Source organism: Calidris pugnax, unplaced genomic scaffold (genome assembly GCF_001431845.1).
Source record: "Calidris pugnax isolate Ruff unplaced genomic scaffold, ASM143184v1 scaffold273, whole genome shotgun sequence".
Taxonomy (NCBI): domain Eukaryota; kingdom Metazoa; phylum Chordata; class Aves; order Charadriiformes; family Scolopacidae; genus Calidris; species Calidris pugnax.
The window spans coordinates 10,461,251-10,483,560 of record NW_015094508.1 but is presented as its reverse complement, the minus strand read 5'-3'; the positions used below and the strand labels follow the sequence as shown (position 1 = coordinate 10,483,560).

General features: G+C 37.5%; 1 protein-coding gene across 3 annotated transcripts; it reads right to left on the bottom strand.

The window, feature by feature from the left end:
• Positions 1 to 297: 297 nt before the first annotated feature.
• On the bottom strand, positions 298 to 22,304 carry MIER3 (mesoderm induction early response 1, family member 3). 3 transcript variants are annotated; one of them, XM_014965054.1, is made up of 12 exons: positions 22,253 to 22,304; positions 19,933 to 20,078; positions 17,881 to 18,015; positions 16,376 to 16,496; positions 14,081 to 14,166; positions 13,816 to 13,888; positions 11,231 to 11,382; positions 10,713 to 10,794; positions 6,508 to 6,602; positions 4,614 to 4,741; positions 4,327 to 4,472; positions 298 to 4,242 (listed from the first exon to the last, which is right to left on the bottom strand). In XM_014965054.1, the coding sequence occupies exons 2-12, from the start codon at positions 20,029 to 20,031 to the stop codon at positions 3,785 to 3,787; spliced, it is 1,575 nt and encodes a 524-aa protein (XP_014820540.1). In that variant the 5' UTR covers positions 20,032 to 20,078; positions 22,253 to 22,304; the 3' UTR covers positions 298 to 3,784. The 3 variants fall into 3 exon arrangements, with proteins under 3 accessions (XP_014820540.1, XP_014820539.1, XP_014820538.1); XM_014965053.1 differs by having other exon boundaries at positions 6,508 to 6,599; positions 22,253 to 22,286; XM_014965052.1 differs by lacking the exon at positions 22,253 to 22,304 and adding an exon at positions 20,984 to 21,220.
• Between the last annotated feature and the right edge of the window lie 6 nt (positions 22,305 to 22,310).

The window sequence follows — 22,310 nt, the reverse complement described above, 5'->3', positions numbered from 1 at the left end:
TTAGGGCTGAGGGTGAGTTTCCTGACAGCAGAGAGGAGGACTACGCTGCCGCCACGCGTTACTCTGACGCCACATTCAAGTCCCACCTCAGAACTTCCTGCCCTCCAGCCACGACTTGCTATTTTAGCCCCGTGGCTGCAGTTTTCCACCCTTCCCCACCCAACGCTCCATAGCACGGCGGCGTGAGCGCCAGCAGCACCCAGAGCTCTTAGGATGTCTCCAGAGTCACCCCTAAATATTTCTGAAAAGGGGAAGTAGCAAACGCAGTGCAGATGCAGGAAAAGCTGTACAAGTACAGAAAGGTTTCCAGACATTTATTTCTGGAACTGTACACCAGGTATTAAAGTACAACAAATACAAAATAATGCTCAAAAAAATCAGTGTTTATGTACAAATATTAAAACCAATGCAACAATAGCGACTTCCTCTTGAACATCTGATACTAAAACATGTTCCGATTGTCACTAGGTTTGTTGTTATGCACAGGGTACTTACTTTGAACTGAGAATAACTGGAATCTCTGTTTTATTAGAAGAACTATAACCTTTCCTACTGTATTTTACAATTGATAGCATCTTCCTTCTTCTTTCAATGAAAAATAGGAATAAAAAAAATAGTAACCTTGTCATTATTTTATAAATTACTGTATTTAGTTTCCCTGTCTGTAGACAATGTGCTTGTAACGCTGGGCAAATAGTGTCCCTGTTGGTCAGTTTATCCATTAGTTTACATTCAAAAGCTGAAAACACTCACTAGAGACTTTGGTTAAATTAAGTAGTATCACTATGTTCTACTTGATCTGAAGTTTTCCTGTATTTTTGACCCTCGGTTTTAAAAACAGGAAAACATTGCACAATTCACTGACCTAATTGTACACACGGTTTAGTATTCCTCGGACAGTATTGTACATCCTTCAAGTAAACTCAGCAGTTTGACCATGACAAGAGGAAAACTAAACATTCGAAACCCTACCGTGAGAAGATGACGTATGACTAACCAAAGTAAAAGTATTGCTATAATCACAGCACCAGTTACACTTCTAAATGAATCGGCTACCCTCTGCAGGTTCCCTGTACATAAAAAGGATACATTTACCAACACTGCAATCGCCCATTATGGATTTTTTTTTGGTTTGTTTGTGTGAAGAAAAAGCGTGGCAAAGGACAAAGAATTCATCACAGTTTGTTACAAGAATTGTGCTTCACCATCCAAAGAACCAAGGCCATGTAATTTCTTCATGTGGCTGCAATTCAGTTATCCTCATGCTGACTTTCAAAACGCAATTCTTTTAATAAACAGTAACAAGTTCTCCATTTAAATGTTTAAACTGAGAGAAAAATAACTAAGTCCAGCTTTCAAAAGAAAAATTCAATAAATAGCTATTTTACATGGATAAAGTCATAGTGGTACAAATTTATGAATGTCACATCAAGCATGCACAAAAATGTTCCTATACACAGAAGTAGTCAGAAAATATTGAAATAGATATCTAAAAAGATATGAAGAATTTACATATTTACAAAATCTTGCAAATTATTGCCTCATTTTAACAAGGAATTAAAAGTAAACGATACCAGCTAGCTAGCCAACAGGCTAAATAAGATTAGCATTTAAAAATCTATTAGACTAGCCGGAATTCATTTTTCTCTCATATCATTTTCTGAATTTTGGTCAAAAGTCTTTATTAAATAACTAAAGTGTCCATTCAACTTGCTGACAACCCAAACCTTAGACAAGTCTCTGTCTACATTAAGAGCCCAGCAATGCATAGATAAACTGAATATATTACTGCATCAGCTAATGAGAATGGGTGTGTTCATTTAAGTGCAACTGGTATAAGCATTCAGTCATCTTTGTATAATCATTTTTATACAGACCAGCCACTCACTGTAAACCCATAGATAAACTTGAATGTATAAGAATGGAGGATTATGGCCAGTATTTTACAAAATTACATAAAATGTGTTGATTCATAAACAAAAGAAACAAGGTACAAAGTTCAGCACAAAACACAGCAACAAGAAGCTGAAAACTTGGCTAAAAATGTCAGAGTACAGCACAGGGCCAAGGCTACCTGTTATTTACTGCGTACCTACTACAGTTACGTATTTCAGATGTGTAAGTTAAGAACTGATTACAAAATTATCTCTGCCTTTGTCCACTGTGCTAAACTGATTCGTTTTTAATGTGGTAAAACGTGCTGCTGCGTAAACATTTCAAAGCAATCTTCATTACAATGCTGTAAAGAAAACTCCATACGCTGCATCCAGAACTCAGGATGTCAATGCAGTTCACAGTATACATAATAAATACCCTCTTCCCTTTCAAATATTAAAGTCACTACTTCCTAATTACTCAGCATAACCTTGAAGCAACTATTACAAATATCAACAACGCAAACTTAATCATTTGAATAATGAAAACAAATTAGTGGCAATTAAATTTGTAATACAAACAGTGCAAAGAAAAAGTATGGGGGAAAAGGGGTAAACCTATTGAAGTAAGGTTGAGATTCTCATGACAAAAACCTGCAAGCTGTAGGCTAGAACAACACGGTACAAGCCAATATCATGTTTGGTTTGACTCTCCCACAAGAATTAGAACAATCGTTTGCAAGACAAACTTCCTGGATGGCTAAATTGCACTCAATGTTAAAAATAAAAAAATTACTGAACTTAAATAGTTGCTTTTACGGGAAACATTTTTACTCATCCTTTCCTACTTGACCAAAGTAGCGAAGTGCCGTTTTTGAGCCAATGACTTGCCAAAACAAATAAATGCAAACCACGCTAAAGAAAAAAACTTTCAAATACATACTTCAAGGTTCTACTATTCCTATATAAACTAGACAGATCCTCAAAACTGTAACTGCCGTGCTCCAAACAATTCACGATGTCTTCCAAAAGTAGGCTGTTTGTTTAGTGGTAAATCCTAAGCTGTGCAGACTGTAGCTTTACACGACACCAGCTGCCTTAGGGAAGTTAAGGTACACGATTACATTACTCTTCAAAGTCGTGGACAAACCCCATCCAAACGCAGTAAAGCCTAAAACGCATCTGCTTAAGCCAGTAACTAAGCTTAAAGGACACAGACACCTATGGCAGCATAATTACTTCTGTGTAAGGTAGCCATGGCCTATCACTTTGCAACAGCATCAAAGTGTAGGTCTTCACACTTTACTCACGTCACGTCCCTTGTGCTAGCTTCCACCAAGATGAACTTGCTGTTTTGTAAACTGAAGTGCTCTAGTTTAGTATCACATGAGAGAAGGTTCCATTTAAAAAACATCCTTGTATGTTTGTGCAGTTTAAATTAAAGAAACCCATCCCTGCCTTTATAGGAGGAAAAAAAAAATAAAAATAAAATAAATGCTACATTGAGCAGGGATCAGGATCGGTACCTGTAAACATTGTTATTCCACTGCATCCGTTACGGCAAAAGTAACTTAGACTAAAAAGCCACTCCAATCCGTTCAGAACTTCTGTGCTGGTTTTGAAATGGTGGCCTCTGTCTACAGGTTTTAAAAAAATTGAAGCAGAGCTTAAAGCTGCACCACAGAGTTCTCTTAGTCCCAAACTCTGCCAAACATCCTATGACATTTCCACATTTATGGACTGAAAGAAGAAATTACTCTTGATAAATCAAGATATAGTTCTATACATACAAAGACATCACTGATGTCATAAAGTTCAAACTTCCAGTGAAAGACTAAGCAAACCTGATAGCTCCCATCAAGTTTACTACTACTGCATAAAGTACCCACTCTTTGTTCAGCTTTCCACAGTCATTCTGAGTGAAGGGCAGCGTGTTGGTGAAGCGTGTGGGTACTGATAAAACCATTTGTCTCACTTGCAGATAGACTGCTGAAGTCAGCCACTGAAACAGCCATTTTGGCACTGGTAATATGGTGCGTGTGGTTCTCGAAGTCCACGCCGAGGTTATTTACAGAGACATCATTCATGAAAGACTCTGGGACAGTGATTCCCATTTTCAATCTCTTCGCGGGCCGCTCTGTCTCCTCGCTGCACATGTTCATTGGGTTTAGCTCCGAGTGATAAAAGCCAGTCTCAAATAAATTAAAACAATCACTTTCGCCGTTGCTAGGCAAGTTAAGCAACTCTTCTGTTCCAACAGGCACATGATTAACTGGTGCTCGGGGTAAGCTGTCCATAGGAGGAAAGGTGTCATCCAGGCAATTCACATCCGAAGTGTGGCAGACTGTAGCTACACTGTTTGTCAGTGCTGGAATAAAGATGAACAAAAATGCAAATGAAATAGTTGTTTCCATAGGTACAACAAAAAGATTAATTTTTTCCCTTGATTTACCTGTCAACTCATTGGCAGTGATGGAGTTCAGAATGCTTAGCTGTTGGTCAGGAATGGTTTCTGTTCGACTATTGGTTGTTAAGGCTGAAGAATGCACTGCTCCACCAAGGGCTTCTGCTTCATCTACCAAACGATCCATGTAGTCCCTAAAAGAACATTGCATCCATAATGTATTATTTAACCAGAAAACAAGGCTTTAAAATGATGATGGAAGGAAGGAAAATAAAAAAAATAATCTACATTTATAATTAGCAACAGAAAACGTATTCCAAGAACGTTTTACTTACGTAACTCCTGGATGATGGTTGTATCTCTTCTTTCCAAATCTTGTTTGCTGAGCAAAGTAATCATACCGTTCTGACTTTTTCCACATGTAATAGAAAGCCACACACTCAGCCACTGTTCTGGTTCTTACCTAAAAGAAGGCAAGACGAATTGACAAGATTAATTCAAAGACGTATGTGTTGTCATCTCCCCAATTCCCATTCCTGCAGTATTGTTAGTTTTATGGTTCTAGTATCTGGAACAAAACAATTAAATCAGGAGACTTCAAAGAGATCTACAGTTTCAAGTCAGTATTGCATTTATTCTACTGTATGCTTTATCGGCTTTTTTAGAAGTAGACTGAAACTTTATCTACGTCTGAAGGATTTATATATATAAACATATATAACAATTTTGAATCTTTATGATAGAATATTAAGATGGAAAAAGCCCAGCAAAGCAACGACCTAAGAGAAGTGAAGCAGAAAAGACTTTGAGTAGTTATTCCTTTTGGGGAAGTCCAGAACTGCAGAGGCTTTGACAACAGAAATCAAACCAGTAAATGCTCAAACAGTAAAATAAAACTGTAGTCTTGTTGAGAAAGTATAAAGGAATGAAAACACTCATTTTGATCTGTGCTCTTTCCCCAAAATGGAGGTTGCTATGTGAAGGCAGATTCTTGGAGAAAAAGTCATTACTTCTATCTATATTTTTATAAACTATATACATTTTTAGATGCAGAAACATTTCATGTTATCAGCCCGCAGTTCCAGTTTAAGTTACACAACTTAATATACAACTTAATATACAACTCTATCCCGATACAGTCTGGCAGCAAACTATACTTGAGCTTAATCAAATTTAGAGAAACATCAGAGGTGAATCCAAAGTGCCTTGGGTGTAGCAGTGAACCTTGCCAGTTTAGACACAAACATACGAGGCAGGGGAGGGAATGAACAGATGCCCATATGCTTGTGTATAAAGTCCCACTTAACAATGCTTTGCAGCACAGTGACAAGGAACCATCTCTTATGTTAAATTTCTCCATGCACTAAATCTTGTCTAGCTGACACTTTCCATATTACAAGTGACATCAGCTTATGCTTGGGTCCCAGAACTTTCCCTAAGCTTTCCGGCATTTTACCTACTTGGAAAAAACCCAGTGGATTTCTTAGTCAAATCTCTGGTCCATAGGAAAAAAAAAAAAAAAAACTCACCAAGTGACATTAACATTTCTAGACAAGAAGACAGTCTTTTCACCCAGCTGGACTGGGTTTACTGTAGAACAAGAAATGGAAGACAATGGTAGAAACACGTTTTTGGTCTTCACATACCAGTGACGTCTTTATGTAGCCAAAAACAAAGGCCTCATCTCTGTAGCAGTAATCATAACAGAGACAAGATTACTGCAGAGATCTTCATCCCCATCGAAAAAAAAAAAAAAAAAAGTCTTATTCTTCAGGCACAGAGGAGTCAATCCAAAGCCATCCAGATCAAGATTAGAACTCGTCTGCTGGCCAGAAAACAGAGTACTGATGGATGACTACACAAAGAGCTAAGCCTGTTTCTGTAAACTTACACCTTTCTGGTGACAAAACTAAGTTAAAAATGCATTTTCTCCTCCCAGAGCCACGGTATGGAAATATTTTTCTAGGAGAGGCACACATTTAGCTAAATTATAATATAAATGCATAAATGGAAGCAATGTCAACATAGGTTGATTTCAGAGATAATACATTGACTCATCTTGCAATGCCTAGCTTTCCAATGACATCTGAGGAAAAATTAGCCAAGCTGGTTTTATTGTATTGGTTCTTCTTTCACTGTTCTGCACAGCTTCTGACAAATGTATCGCTTTTACAGATTTTCAGCATCATTTCATCTACTGATTCTTCCATTTAACTGTAAAATACTAACCTTGTTTTTCTGTATGAGATGAAAGTCTTTTCCATAAATCAGAAGTGCATGTTCAAAGCTTCTGCATTCTTCTTCTGTCCATGCTGTCATCTCTTCTAGACAATTATAAAAGTAGCATGATAAACTTGATCACTCATTAAACTTTTACAAATAAAATATTTGTTGCTAGCAGATGAATATCCAAATGCATTCTAAAAAGACCCAACAGTTCAATACTTAGATCCATGTCCTTTCCTGTACTGTACACATATCCTACTTGAAGTCTAACATTCTTATTATAATGACTTATAAAAGGGTTTGATTTCTGAAATTTTTTATCCTTGAGGGCAAAGGAAATTCAAAAGATTTGATTAATCATTTCTTAATAAGTTTGTCATCAAAAAAGCAAGGGCTGATAACATCACCAAGGTACAAGTGAGGTAATTTTTTCCGAGTATTTCTTCTGACACGGGATACTAAGAACAGTGGTGGTTGGAAAAAGAGTGAAGGAACAAGGAACGTTGTGATGGTTGCCCCCTCGGTTCAGGCACCACCGACGAGTGGAGCTGGCTGAGATCAGCCGTGCACGAGCCGTGAGAGCTGTGCTGGGCCCCATGCCCTCAGGAACCGAGGAGTCTGGGCCAGGTTGTGTCAGGAGCTAAGGGCACCAGCCTGAGCTGGGACTGGACAGAGCTCCAACTGCTACAGCTGCACTCCAGCACACACACCAAAGCGGGGCACTGACTACCCACCAGGCACTTCACACTACAAGTATCTGCAGAGCCCCCGAGCCCATAGAGCTCTCCCGGACAGCAGCAGGCTCCACAGAGGTGACCTCCCCTCCAGCAGGGAAGGGACACCTCCCAGGGGTACCCCTCAGGGTTGAGACACCCCTTACCCAGCACCTGATGGCTGTAACAAGGTGAGTGAGTGTATACTGTCTGCTACTGACATGTCCATATATCAAGCTGTAACTTAATTATTAGAAGTGTCGTTAAGTAGTAGAGTGTTTGACCACTGCCTAATTATCAATTATTGTTAAATCACCATTTAATTACTATTCTGTTACTGCTTAATTAGAATTCAATTAGCAATCATCAACTAATTATCGTTTGATCATTTAATCATTAATAAAACCTTTTAGTTAAACCCTTAACGATGACTTTTCTTAATGATTCACCTGTGACAAAAATCAGCAGAGTCGGCAGGATGACAGATTCAACCACTGACTACCTAGAGACATGGAATTAACCCTTCACTGAAATTTTCAGATGATTGGGTGCATGAAAAGCAGGATAACTGGAATATAAGAACAGTTGAACCTTTTAAGAGAGAATCTGAAAGATGTTAAAGGTAATAATGGTAACAAGATGTTAAAGAGGTATTTACGAGCTGCACACCAGTATAAGGAAGGTCAAGAACACGAAATGAGAATGTTACAAGATCAGGTTGAAAATACACAGCAATAAGAAATGCTGTTACCTCTGTGAATAGACCAGCTGCTTAAATAACTGGGGGAGGAAAAAGAAGAACCCAGGAAGGCAGAGGATAAACCAGAACTCATGATAATTCAAGCCCACAATCCCCCCAGATCCTGTAAAAATTCGAAAGCTAATAATTTCCCCAGAAGACTGGGACAGAGATATTTGGGAGGACCCCAGTGAAGAACTTAGCAATGAGAGTGAATTAGATGAATCGGAATTTAAGGTATCCCCTATTAAAACTGAGGTATGTGCCAGACCTCAAGGGGGCAACTGGAGAAATTACCATAAAGACCACGCCATGGGACACCCTTCAACTGGGCAATCTGCATGAGAAATATGGGCAGAAGCCTGTTGAAAGCAAGGAGGAGATGGTATTACGTTAGGTCATATTATGGTAGATCAGGATGGTTTTTGGGGACTGTGATTGTTCTTGAAGAAGGGACCATTCCCTAACACTGAACCACACTCTATTACCCGCTGAGAAGTGCATTGGGCAGGAGGCAGAGACCCTCAGGATAGAGGGGAGCCCACTGCTACACTGGTGAGATCATGAAGTGAACTTTTTACTGCCATTACAAAAGCAGCCAGCCTTCAGGCTATGAATGACAGAGGTGCACGTGGTGATGACCCCGTCTCTGCCCCTCTGGACCCCAAAGCCATGACACCACCAATAAGCAGAGTTCTGCTGGCTGTTTTAAAATTGTACCTCATTGCAACAAGTGACAAAACATAGACCATAAACAGTCAGGAGGGTCAGGATGGCCACCCCACCTCTGACCCATCCAGACCAGTCGAGAAGAGTGGGATGAACCAACACCTGCAAGGCAACTCCCAGCCCATGCAGACAGGAGATGGATCCTGGGGGCAGACTCCCCAGGCCCCCAGTATTTTCCCCCATCTCATAAAGGCCCTGGTGAGGTAGTGGACCCCTAGAAAAGGCATAATAAGCCGTGGAGGAAAGCCTTAGCAGTAGGCATACCTCAGATAGTCATACAGGGCCAACCAACTGGGACTATGCCTTGTTTGAAGAACAAGAGGAATCAGGGAGTCTGGAACAAAGCAACAACCATCTGCTCCTCAAAATCTCATAAATGACACTTTCAGACTTCTTTAAGAGGGACTGCAAATATGTATTTTTTTAAAAGGTAAAACCTGCTGTATCTAAAACAGCATTTGAATTTTACAAATGACAACAAAAATCACTAAAAAAAGACTAAGACTTTTAAAACAAAGTAACTCAAATTATTTGAATTGGTCAGTTTTGTCCCAAGTATTGCTGTCTTCCTATCTTGATTATGGCTTTGGGTCTATATATAATTAAGAAGGGATATTTTGGGCATCTGACATTTACAATAGTGATCCAAAAGCTTCCGTTCAGCTGACATTTAAAGCCAATGGAGGCAAAAAAAACACATTTCAAAATGCTCCTGGAAGCAGACACTGGAACCAAGACCTTTCTGCTCTCAGATGAAGGTGATAATCATTCCACTGCAAGGCCATTTTCTTTCTTTCTCACCCCATTAATTTTACACTCCTTACTACAAAGTTCTCAAGCTTCAAAGAGAAGAAAAGATCCCCATGTAAAGTCTCACTGTTAAGAGATTATCTTGTGAATGGTAGATTTTTAATTCTCATCCTGGGAACAGCAGTGAACTCCAGTGGGTAGAGTAGATCACAGCATAATGGTTACTCTAAAGAGACGGGCACTGAAACTATTATCATTCTTTACCATTTTTAATGCGGGTATACTAAGTCCCATCTGACTTGATGCCGTGGGGGAGGAGTGCAAGTACTAGTCCTTTGGACAAAATTTGTGGCCCTGAACCACAAATGGCAGAAATAATCTTCAATCCCGACACAGCAATCTAAATCCTAGAGAGGTGCAGGATTTAGGATACAACCCTGCAACGGATACTTCCCTATTGTTTAACTCTACACAAACTCTTCTTGTATGTGAGCATTTTGAAGCACAGCTCTGATAGTCCTTATTGTTCCCTTTACCTTAGAAATGTAGATTTCATGCCACTGCACTTGTAAATACTCAAGTTTCCTTTGGATCCAGTTCTGAGCAAGGGATATCTGCCAGAATATCAACTAGTACCAGGGCTCATACTCCATTTCTGCTTTATGCAACATGCAGGGACAAAGAACTGCTAAATTATAAACCCTGGTTCTCATTTAAGGGCGTAATAAAGTTGGAGACAAACAAGATGGAAGTTTGTTTTCCACTGTCAAGTAAAGCTCTCCATGCCCTACCAAAGACCTATGGAACAGTGGAACTGGTTTAGGGTTGGCATAGCTCAACGTTAGCACAGTGAGGAAGAGAGTGGGGCTTTTTTATATAGCCAGCTATGTTCTCCTGATTTTGGTATAAATGTCTTAAGATAACAATTGATCACGATCTCAAAAAGATTCCATAATATGGGTGAGAACTGCCTTACAGGAGCAAAACCCGCACTCCTCCCACCCCTCTCCTCAGTTGGTGCGATTGTTACAACAGCAAGGGAGGAAAAAAGGAAAGATGAAAAACTTATCCTCTCAACTTTTACACAAGCTTTGAACTTCTCTAGCAGGAATTTCCAAGTGACCACCAGTCAGATTACACCTAACCTGTGCTAAAGACATCACGGAAAGGTATGTGTGCATCAATCTGGCTCTTACTCAAGGATTTTCTACCCAACTTTTTTTTATTCTTTTTTTATTCCAACGCAGATTTCTGAAAAACCAAGTACTCTCTCTTACCTTGAGATGCCTTTCCATTTGAGCAGTATCTCTCAATTGCTTCTTTAACATTATGGCTACTTTTAAGAAGTTCATACAGCGCCTATAAAGTAGAAAAAGTCTTTAGAAAGAGTCAAGGTTTGCAAACAGCCTTTCAGTGAGCATACCTAATGTAAAGAAGAGGATTTATCTCTATACACGATGAAAATTTTAAAGTAACAACCAAAAGCAAAACCACCCAAAAGTTGAGGGAAGGTTTAATTAAAATGTAAAATTTTATATGCAATTATTAAAAAGCTGGATTTGTCAACAGCATGGCAGTCAGAAACACCACAGATCACAACACTGCCAACATTCAAATACTTGTAATTTTAAGCACGTGCTTAAAATTACAAGTAAGATCCTGGCCCCAATAACATCTAATAAAAAAAAAAATAAAGAAACTGAGTATTGCTGCCTTTATAATACAAGGCAGAGGAAGAGAACACATGTTAATTACAAAGCAATCTGTCAGAAATGGAATAGGATATAAAACATACTTGTTCATTGTCCCGTGTATGTAGACCTTCAGGAATTCTGCCAATCGTTTTTTCATTTCCTGTTCTTAAGGAAGTTTCAAAAAGGTATTCTTTAACTTTACTTTCTGAGATCACATCAGGTTTCCAAAGTAAATGGTCTTCATTTTCATAGGCTGTTAAAACAGAAATCCATTAACGCCAAGTGTGACATTTTTAAGGCTGTAACATTAAAAACTATTTCAGAAAGACAAAGAACAGGAACACAGAAGTAATCAAATCAAGCACCATCATGCCACTGTTAAAATTGCACATCACTTTTTCCCCAAAAGCCTCAGTTAAGAGAGAGGCTCTGCAGTCTGGCATGGCAAAGAGATTCTGGTTCCCTGAGGACGAGATATGGGATGGAACTCTTGAGACAGAGAGTCTTTACAGAGAAGCAGCTCGTTGACAGCTAGACAATTCAAGTCAAATTATGCACATCTATTCATCATCTTCATATAAACAAAGTATTAAAACCATTCACACTTTTATTCAGCTGTTCTCAAAAAATAAACTGTAGTTTACAGTAGAAGAGTGTAGGATATTACTTTAATATTTCAAATATTATAAGTAAAAAAAAAAAAGAGGAGGTGCCAAATCGGTAATTTTCAATTAAAATTTGCCAAAAATTATTTAACAGAATGGAAAACTAATAGTTTTCAATGTGGTTATTTGTTTTTCCACTTACTAACAACTGATTACTGTTAAGAACTTGCATGCTGCATACTTTACAAGCAATCAGGATGTAGAGTTCTCCTTCATAGTACACTGCAGTCATATATGCACTTCTTAAGTACCTTAAGTACCTTATTGGAAAGACAATCTATTGAAAATATGCAAGAGTTGAACTGAGCTGTCAGTCTGTGCACGTTTCAATTCTAGACTATACTCTAAATCCTTTACTCTGATCAATAGATGCGATTAACGTTGCACATAACATTTCACATACTCTCTTGGTGATATAAAATCAGAGTTACTCAATTCAAACACACAAGCATAATGGCTGTTAGAGTAGAAGAGGTGAAGATTCTCGAATCTCTCACAAAACTCCAGGAAACAACACTAAGCTAAGGTAAGGAATAAAATTACATTTCCTGTGAAAGTTCTGTTACGGCTTAAGACCACAGAAGGCTTTCAAACAGCCATGTTAGAAGTGCACGGTTTACGGAAGAGCAGAATTCTGCTAGCACAATTCTGGTAACTGGAACTACACAGCAGAAATATATCCCCCTGTTTGCCATCACAAGCTCTTCAGGGAGTACAGAGGAGGCTTTCACTGAATCTTCCACCCCTACAGCCAGGTCCAACCTCCCCAAGCACTGCTGATGCTCAGCTCCAACCTCCGTTATCAACCACAACACCGCAACGCTTCTTGCTGGAGTCCATGATTGATAATCTCAAGAGGAGCTCCTTGGGCTCTCCAATCTGGAGCTACCTCTTTGCTCTTGGCCAAGCCATCAGACAAGAGTCTCACTGGTTCTCCCTAGCACCAGCTCACTTCAGAGAAAGTCGTCAGATTAACCCCTTCCTGGTCATCCTCTGGTTATTGGCATTTCTCTAGTTCTTGGCTGAGGAGAAGTCGTGATGTGTACACAGTAAAAGGGACTACCAAGATAAACCCAGTTCTTATCCCTCCATTTCCTACAACCCATAAGCATCATGCTTGAATCTTAGAAAAGAGGAGACTTCCCTAGGTCTCGCAAGCAACACAAGAGATGTTCACTTGCTAATGCTTTCAGCTCCATTCATATCAAACATTATTCTTCTCTACTGCAAAGGATCGTTCTTCAAAAAAGCAGTTGGTTATGGTGAGAAGACTTCATATACTTCATTCCCATATTCATATTCCCATGAAATATTAGAGTTTGAACACAAGTAACTCACAGAACATTGAAAATTTACAGAAAAAAAAAAATGAATGCCCTTCATTTATTAGCAGATCCTCCAAATTGTTCCTTAATTTCACAGCTGATGATTCCACTCATGAGCAAATTTCTTTCATTATTTGCTCTTGGAATTCCACAGTTATGTGCTATATTTTTTCTCATAATGGAGGTTTCTAAGGACACAAAATACTGTTAAATAAATTCTTATTTCTATTTCAGCACAACTGCAAATTTTAACCTAAATTTAAAGTTGGAATACTTAAAACATAATTTGTTTATAAGACAGTGTAGCAGGACCTACTAGGACCTTTTAGTCATGCCATGGAAATTTAAAATAGTTTATTGCTTTGTTTTCAATATTGATTTTGTAATCCACACTGTTGTGCTTGCCATAAAGCAAGCGAAGAAAAAATACTTTTTTGAAGATCTTCAATGTAAACTAAGTAACACTCTCATAGCCCCCATACTCTGATGAAAATACCCATAACTTGTTACCTCCAAATATTACTAGATACCTGAGAATTAACACCATAATCCACCCTCTGAGTGGATTTTTTTTTTTTTAAGTCTCTCAGACGTTAGCTAAGCCATTGAATTTAACTTCTGAGTTTAAGTAACATTTTTCTGCCAACTGCTATGTATAAACACAAATAAAACAGTAAAATAGTCGGAAGAACTTACCCTTTTCATCATCACTGTATCTGCCAAGGTAAGGTGGAATTTCAGCCTGATACTGTGAACCAACCATTATTTCCTGAAGATGTAACAAAAAGGTAGAGAAAGGTATTAACATTTTGTACAAAAGCATTAAAATGCCATTAAACTGTATTCGGTAGAGCATTCCAGAACTAAGGTACTATTTTAGATAAATACTATAAATCTGAATGCATTTTTCTTAACAGTAAAGTTTTTTTTAACTTTTTTTTAAAAAAGATATAATTCATACCTTTCTCAAATCTTCAGATGAATTACCATTGTCTGCCTCTACATCTTCACCATCTGATTCCTTATCTCCATCACACGTAGTGTTTGCTTCAGATATAAAGAAATTTGTTTTTAGCCAGGAAGAATTTTCAGTTCAAACACAGAACTACAAAATACCCTTTACTTTTGAAAGAAGCACTTGTTTTTATTCTGGAAGACCGTTTGTTGATGTTCAGTTCTATCAGAGGTCTGTTAATCCACACTTCTATCAAACTAGCATGAAGTCAGAAGGCACTAGTACTGTTACACTGCAGAACTGAAACATTTATCACTACTGCAGCTGAGATGATCTACTGTATTTGTAACAGTCAAAAGGAAATTAGATCATTTTTTCGTCAAGTTTCTCAATAAAGGCATATACCTTACTGAAAAGGTATGAGAAAAACAGAAAACTTCCAGGGCTATGACTTTGCCTCGGGTTAATCACAAAGTAAAGTAAAGCTGAAGGCATGTCTTTATTACCTACTAAAACCTTTCATCAGAAGTTTTAATGGGCACTCAAAAGATTCTTTTAAACAAGACTGCCTCAGCATGGAGTGAAAATACAGGAGAGCTATATAAAATGGAATCAGCAAAAGACTGCTTACTCCTCTTTAATCTTTTTTTGTTTGTTTGTTTCACTCCAAGCAATTCAAATACAGTACTCCATAGAACAACTCGTGTTTTAAAATGTGGAATGCTGTAGTCTTGTAATTCTATTTTTATAGCTATATAATCCCCAGCAGAATGGAATACAGTTCGGATACGATTAAAGCTACTTTGTATTCTCAAACTTCAGAAATAAAACGCTCATAAATAGGGTTGCAATTTTAGCTTCATCACAACTAAACAGAATCACCAGTATCAGAGACAATATCCAAGACTGTATGGACTGAGGCTCTTTTTCTGTAGCCATTACTACAATCACCAGTCTATCTCTTTTTGTTGTTAGAAGTAAGAAGCAAGAAGCTAGCCTGAATGCATGAAATAACAATGGGCCTGGATAATCACAGGCAATTATTTTTTCCAATTAATGCAAATTTAATAAAATAGCCTCTATTATGTATTAGACATGTTTATCTTAAAACTTAATGTTATCTTGGTATCTGAGAAATGGACAAAGATCAGAAAGAAAGATGAAACTGCCAACAGCACTGACAGAACTGACATCTCCCTCCCTGAAATGGTGGATTTGATTCTAAAACATCCAGCCAAAAGTACTAATAGAGAAAGCAACATTCTGAGAGAAAACCATGGTAGCAGAAAACAAAGAAGACTGTTTCTTAATGTTCAGTAAGATGAAGAGCTAATTTTTCTTTTTTTATGAAGTTGCCACACTTTCAGTGTCACATTCATTAACAGTTCACAAGCAATGTTTAATGGCAGCAATTCTGGGGTTGCTTAACTGAAAAAGGCCATTACAAATTTTAAGGTTTTTGTATCTGTCTTTCAATAAAAACATCTTGTATTTATTACACAATTGGCAGCATGCAAAGGGCTAAACTTGCTGATAACTGAAGCTGCACATCCCCTTTACCATCCCCCTTCTCTAGAGGAATGAAATCCCCCAGGAATAGCTTAAGATACTTGCCAAATTAAAACTGTGATAAAAATCCTCCACATGGCTCTAACTCTAGTACACCAGTGAGCAAGTGAGCTGCAACAGGCAACGAGGAATATCTCGTCCAGGTTGGATAACTGAAACACTGGTTCTCAGATCTTTCCCGTAACAGCTCCATAGGCAAGGAAATTTTGGTGGTCATGGGTTTACAGGCCCATCCCATAAAAAACCACTTTGGCTCACCCCATTAAGTCCTATGGAAAAATGTTGAATGTGTGAAGGGAAATAATCACAAAGAAACCGCATCCCAGTTCACATCCGCAGGCTGCACGGAGTCGTCACTGGCTTAAAAGCAGCAGCAAAAATTTTAGTAGAGAAACACTAATTTAAAAGAACGGGTTACATATTCATGTAATTCACCAACATACTGAAAATCATGAAGGGTGTTCCTCAATATCACATTAACTACAAATTATGAAGTTATTGCATTTGTAGATAAATTAAATTCTACTTGTGCTTTGAGCACAGTACCAAATACAAGCCTTTTAGGTAATTAGTAATGCCAACCAAAGACAACATTCATGTACAACATCCCGCAAAGCAGTTTCTCAATTCTCAGTGAAGTCAACACTACTCTGCAATTTTGATATTTTAAGCTAGGAAGCTATATAAAATGCTAAAACTATTTGAATACTATTATAAAATTAGGTTTCCTACATCTTAATGGCCGAGGAAAGAAGTCAGTAGCCTCATGGGAAGTAACTGATGGTGTCAAGTCATCAGCAGAGGACTGTGTTTCTTCATCATCACCCGACAAGAGGTCTTTAGCGATTTCCTCCTGTATCATTAGAATAAATAAAAAAATAACACCTCAGACTGACTATTAAGTACAGACTGGTGAGCATTTATATCCAGCAAACTGTTAAGTCTCATTAATAATAAATTATTTTACCATAAATAAAATTAGCAGACCATGATCTGTTAATTAAAAAGCTAGTTTGCTCCTCCTTAATCTAAGAACATTTCAGAATTGAACACAGGAGTTCATTTTCCCTTTGTCTTCTATTAAAATCAACACACAAGAAGTAACTTCTGCAAGCATCAATCTCTGATGTTCTTCCAAACACTTCCAATGAAAAAAGCGAGCGGAAACTGACTCGAAACTTTAGAATTCTGTTATTCTTTGCATCACAGATAAACCGAAGCTTTTAAAAGCTGTTATCCCTTATGCTAGGGGAGGAAAGCTGGGCAATTTTGTAGACTTTTGCTGAGAACAGTTACAGATAATGGACAACCTGTTATCTTCCCAAAACACACACAAAAAAATTAATGTTTATGTAGGTTATAAAAAAAAAAAAAGAAAAAAAGATATTAAGCAAGAAAAAGCACATTCCCTTCACTAGCTGAGATGTTTGAACCCCTCTGTATTAGAGGTTAGGAAGGGAAAGAACTGTGTTAGACAACAAGCTGACTACATTTTTGTAGCTTCAACACAATCGTGAATCCTAATGAGAATCAGATGTGCAGAGCCATCATTATAGCCTACTTTCTGTGGAGTTTACCATTACATCATACTCACAGAAAGTTTTAAAAAAAAAGACATATACTTACTACCTATATACTTTATAATCCAAACTACTAGCTGCATATGCTTTATAGCTTTAAAATCTCAGAATTCAAAGTTAGCTTGCGAATCACAAAACCTCAAGTTTCAGGCTTTTACATCAGCAATGCAACACACAATGTCACTGTACATAAAACAACCTCTCTCTTGCTCTCCAAAGTTGAGACCTTTCTAAACGATACACATTTGAAAGCAACATTCCAAAGCATTCAGGAGTTTAGTCTTGATACTTGACACGTGTATTGGAAGCCAGAATTATAATTTCCGGACATCGCATACATTATAAAAAAATCCCAAGTCTATTAAAAATAACCCCATTTTCTTAAAGTTCTTCAGATGTATTTTAGAAGAACTGTTAACTTATTCATTTCTCATTTGTAGTAATATAGTGCTGTTGAAGTTGCTATGCATCTGTAAATGTGATAATTAGAATCAGATCCTCAATATCCTTGAAAAAAAATGAATTCAGAATACTACTGTACACTGAAATGAACAAAGATATGTATTTCGCAACATCAAGAGATAGTGAAATATACTTTAAGGTGACCGGGATTTCTGCTTCCAAACCATAATACAGGAGAAAACGGTTCTGACTTACTTTATCTAGAGTCATATCTGGAAGTTCATCTGCAAGTTCACTCGGAGAGCTATCTGCACTGGAACCTGCCATAACTGGAATCGTGGGTTCATAGCCATAGAATGCCAGTAAATCTTCCAACGGCATGTTTCCTTCCTAATACAAGAGGATTTACAAACATTTCAACATATTGCCAAATACTTGTAAACAGTTCAGGCCTAAAAGGGTAAGACACATTGTGAAGAACAAAAGCCAAAAAAAAAAAAACAAACCCAAAAAAACCCCCAAGAAAAACTTAATTGAAAACGGAATCTTGATTAAGGATTTAAAATATTTTCAGGCACAAAACTGAAATAATTCAGAACCATGTCTCTTGGCATATAATGAAGTCCCATGAAGCTACTGAAGAAAACCATTTACTGGATGGAACTCAAAGAGTAATTATTAAAAATTCACTCCTTATCTGATTCATACTGAAGAGCACGATGTGCCGGTATTTCTTCAAGACAGAAGATATCCTAGAAACACTAACAATCTCCCTACAAGACAGAAATGCAAAAAATCTTGAAGACTTTAATTCTACACAGCTGCAAGTGTGCAAAACCCCACAGAAGTAAACAAATGTAGCAACTTTTAACTCCTTTCCCGTCTCCAGCACAATATTTGATGACCACTAACAAGTTCACAGGAGGAGAAAGACAGCTAATGATACAGAAGGCAAAAATCAAGAGAAAGGTTTGATTTTAAACTTGATTTTTCTAAGAGCTTCTAATCAAGTGATTTTAGTAAGCATCCTCATACTTGCATCCTAGTAAAATTAAGAAAACAATAAAGAGTGGAAATTTTTCTAGTTACCTGATTCAAGCTATCAAGATGTTAAAAATATTTTCCAATATTTATACCTTCAGAAGTTATATTACCTTTAAGAATTTCTTGTTGAACCAATACACTGATTAAATTACTTGTTTTCTTTAGTCAGCTAAGGTCTTAGTCCTGCAAAGACTTTTCACAATGGGCAAACGTAAACTCATGTCCAAGTCTTTCCAGGATCGGGACCTAAAGCAATAAAGTGTTTAAGATGAGTGGCTCTCAGTTCTTCTTCCTTCTACTACAGAAGCAATAAGGTAATTTTGGGGAGTAATGAGTCCATTTTAACCACCAGCCCTGGCAAGCTGCTTCGCTATTATAATTGCAATCAGCAAAAATGTAATGATAGCAGGACAAGAAAAAAAAATAATCAGAACTATCAACTCCACATTTAGAAAAATCTGTTTTCACATGAACTACAAAAACACAGCCTCATATTTATTCGAGGCTAAAAATTACACCTTCCTTTGTTGACCAAAATCTGCAGTTATGCTGAGTGGTGTAAGTGGGTCACTGAACAGTAATGGAAGCAGCATCAATTTGTGGGTGTTCAGCGTTCAGCAGGCGTTTAAAACGGGTGATGCACTGCCACAGATGAACAAGAGGTGTAAATAGGAAAAACATATAACTAAAGACTGCAAAACGGAATAGGAAAAGCCAAGGAACATGCTGGTCATTTTGTACACCCACCAAATGCCAAACTGATGAAACTCAAGACATAGAACTACCATTTACATGGCAAATGAATGTGATCCATCACGCCTAAAACACGACTGTTTGTTTGCACACTGGAAAAGCAAAACCTGACCAACAGAATGAGATACAGCTAGTTGTCATTTAACAGTATGCAGAGTGTACATTTTCAACTTATATCCAGCTTGTAAGGCTGAGAAGTGATAAGTAACATTAGATGGTAAGACTCTAAAGCCTGTTTCAGTGAATTCTCTACCAAAGCTGAAAGGACTACTAAGTGAGGAACTAAATGTGAACTTAACACCAGTGTCTTTGAGAAGCTAAGATCAGCCTTTTTGTGAGGATGCACTGCTATATCCTAATCAAACCTGATTACTTTTTTTAAAGAGGCTGCAAAAGCATGTTGCAGGAAACTGCATTATACAATACAAACTGAAGAACGGGTTGAGTGTTCTTTTCTCAAGAAAAGTTACAACATGTAAGGACATTTACAAGATTGCGAGTCACTCTTACCTTTTCTAAATCTTCAATTTCAGAGCTGAAGTTTTTGCTTTCTTCCATCATTTCCTCTTCTTCAAGAGTTCGCTCATCATCATAATCATGTACCAGCATTTCAGCAGATGGGTCAAAGTCATGATCCTCAGACGATAAGGAGCCAACTATCAAAAACACCCAAGTCATTTTTTTTTCCTATACCAATATATGAAATTACATCACAGAAAAAAATACAGTTGCATGAATTCTTTTACATACAGGGTCAGAACTCTCAATGGAATCACTGGAACAAATTCCTAACTACTTGACAAATTCAGCTGTTTCAGCTGGCCTTCCCTTTTGGTATTTGCAAGTAATAGGTACAGTTTTCCCTCTTGCAGTATAAAGTACTTGGGAGAAGTATGTAAATTACCAAAACAAAGTTTCAGAAAGTACAATCCCAATTAATATTTTACTGAATAAAAATTTGTTCAAAACTTCCTTGAAATCATCATTAAGGTACAAAGCACACATCACAAGATTTCAAATGCTGCAAGACTGTGATTTATAGACTTTGATTCTATGTATGTGATTTATACGGTAACAAGCAAAGTTTTTCACTGATAAACAGCTAACTTAGGTTATGGATCAGCTTCCTACTAACAGTAAAATAAGCAATGAGACTCGCTTCAGATTAGTTTAAGCCTTACAGATAGTTCTATTATTAAAAAAAAATTAATTCTTAGCACTTGATCTAGAAAGGAAGAATAAATATAGCAGAGTTTCAAGAAATATTGAGGAATATATACTAGAAATAACCAAATGCTTCTAATGGATCACATTAATCAATAAGCCAGTGTGATGGCTCTGTGGTCCAACAGACACTTTTTCATTACTCAAGAGGATAATCACAGTCATCAAAAAAGTACTGTTATTATTTTAAGTGCATTTAGTCAACTGCTAGAAAGGTTATCATTAGATTCAACAAGTTTTAAGGATGCAAATATCCTGCGCTGCAAAGTCAGTGTTCTACAATGAATATCACTGAATTACAGGGCTGTTTTGTTCTTTTTAACATTTACTTTCTTACGTCTTTCAGGATGGAGAAAAGAAACAGATTCGGATATTTCCCTTTCACTTCTGGTTTCTCCTTCTAGTTTTTAAGTACTAGTGCTTTGTTGTAATCCTTGGCTTACAAGCCACAAAGACAAGGTTTATTAAGAATTATTTCCATGTAAGAACTTCATCAGCAGTTTTGAAGGAAACAGGTAGATTTTCAATCCTCTTCAAGCAAATAAAGCAGCATCCCTCTTTGCACTGCTTCCACCCTTGAAAGAGACAGTTGTTTATACTAACACTTCTGAGTCTTAAGGCACCTAACTAATTTCTCAGCAATTACGCTAAGTGTTCATTCCTTATATGCAGGTAATTAAAGTAAACTTTGTCTAAGACAATACTTTGAAAGTTGATAATATCATACTGTAGAGAACATTCATGCCAAAAATGCGTTTCATCCACATGCTAGTCGTATTATGGTCTCACAGAACTTTCAGTATAGTTGTTAACACTACTCCAATCACAATAATGCCATTATGCAACAGCAATTCCTGCTGTTGGCCATCACATCCTGATCCAGTTTTAAGGAAGTGTCAACTGCCTTAGTTTAATATATATTTTTATATATGTGTGCTCAAGATCATCTCTTCTAATCACTGTTCTAACTCATTTTACTTTTGGGTAACTTGAATGGAAGTTCTATTCTACTTACAGCCTTTAGATAAACAAGTCCCACTTCTTTAGTAGCTTTAAGTGTTCAATGTCCCATTTAAAATAGTTAAAACCATATTAAAAAATACAAGCTCAATAGATTTCTTAAGAGTAGTTAGAAAAGACAACAAACAGCCAATGCAGACAGCAGGTACAGAAGCAAATACATTCCCCAAACACTTCTACGAGAGTAGCCCTGCTGATGTTAACTATGCTTGCTTGTGTAAAGTATTCCAAAGAACGTTAACAGCAGTTAAAGCCTTAAAAATTACTTATCATTATGTTTTTAAACATTTTTTGTTATTTTCAAGAAGTTAAAAATTTACACAAGCCTGGAGTTATCAGCAACAAGAGAAGCAGGGTCACTCCAGGCTACACAGCTTTACTGAGATGCTGACTTAAAAGAAACTTTGTTTTCATTTTGGGTTCCAAGCAGCCAAATACTAACTGCAACCTGAGTAAAGAGAAAGATTCCACAGCGCACATCTTAAAAATCTGGCAGGCGTTAGGAAAAGCTACGAGGGGGTAAATTTGGGAAGGCGCGAGAAAGAGAGCGCAGCGGGCCGGGTGCCGGAGGTGGGAGAGGACGAACCTGGGCTCGAACTCCCAAAAGAAGCCTGCGGAAAGAAGAGAGAGCGAGGTGAGAGCGG

Bases quoted from the DNA above. Each gene is read 5' to 3' on its own strand.
- MIER3 (XM_014965054.1), bottom strand. From the start codon at position 20,031: ATGCTGGTACATGATTATGATGATGAGCGAACTCTTGAAGAAGAGGAA. The intron at 13,889-14,080 runs GTATGAATTATA...TTACATCTTCAG, and splicing joins CATCTGAAGATTTGAGAAAG to GAAATAATGGTTGGTTCACA. The intron at 4,473-4,613 runs GTAAGTAAAACG...ATGTTCTTTTAG, and splicing joins AACCATCATCCAGGAGTTAC to GGACTACATGGATCGTTTGG.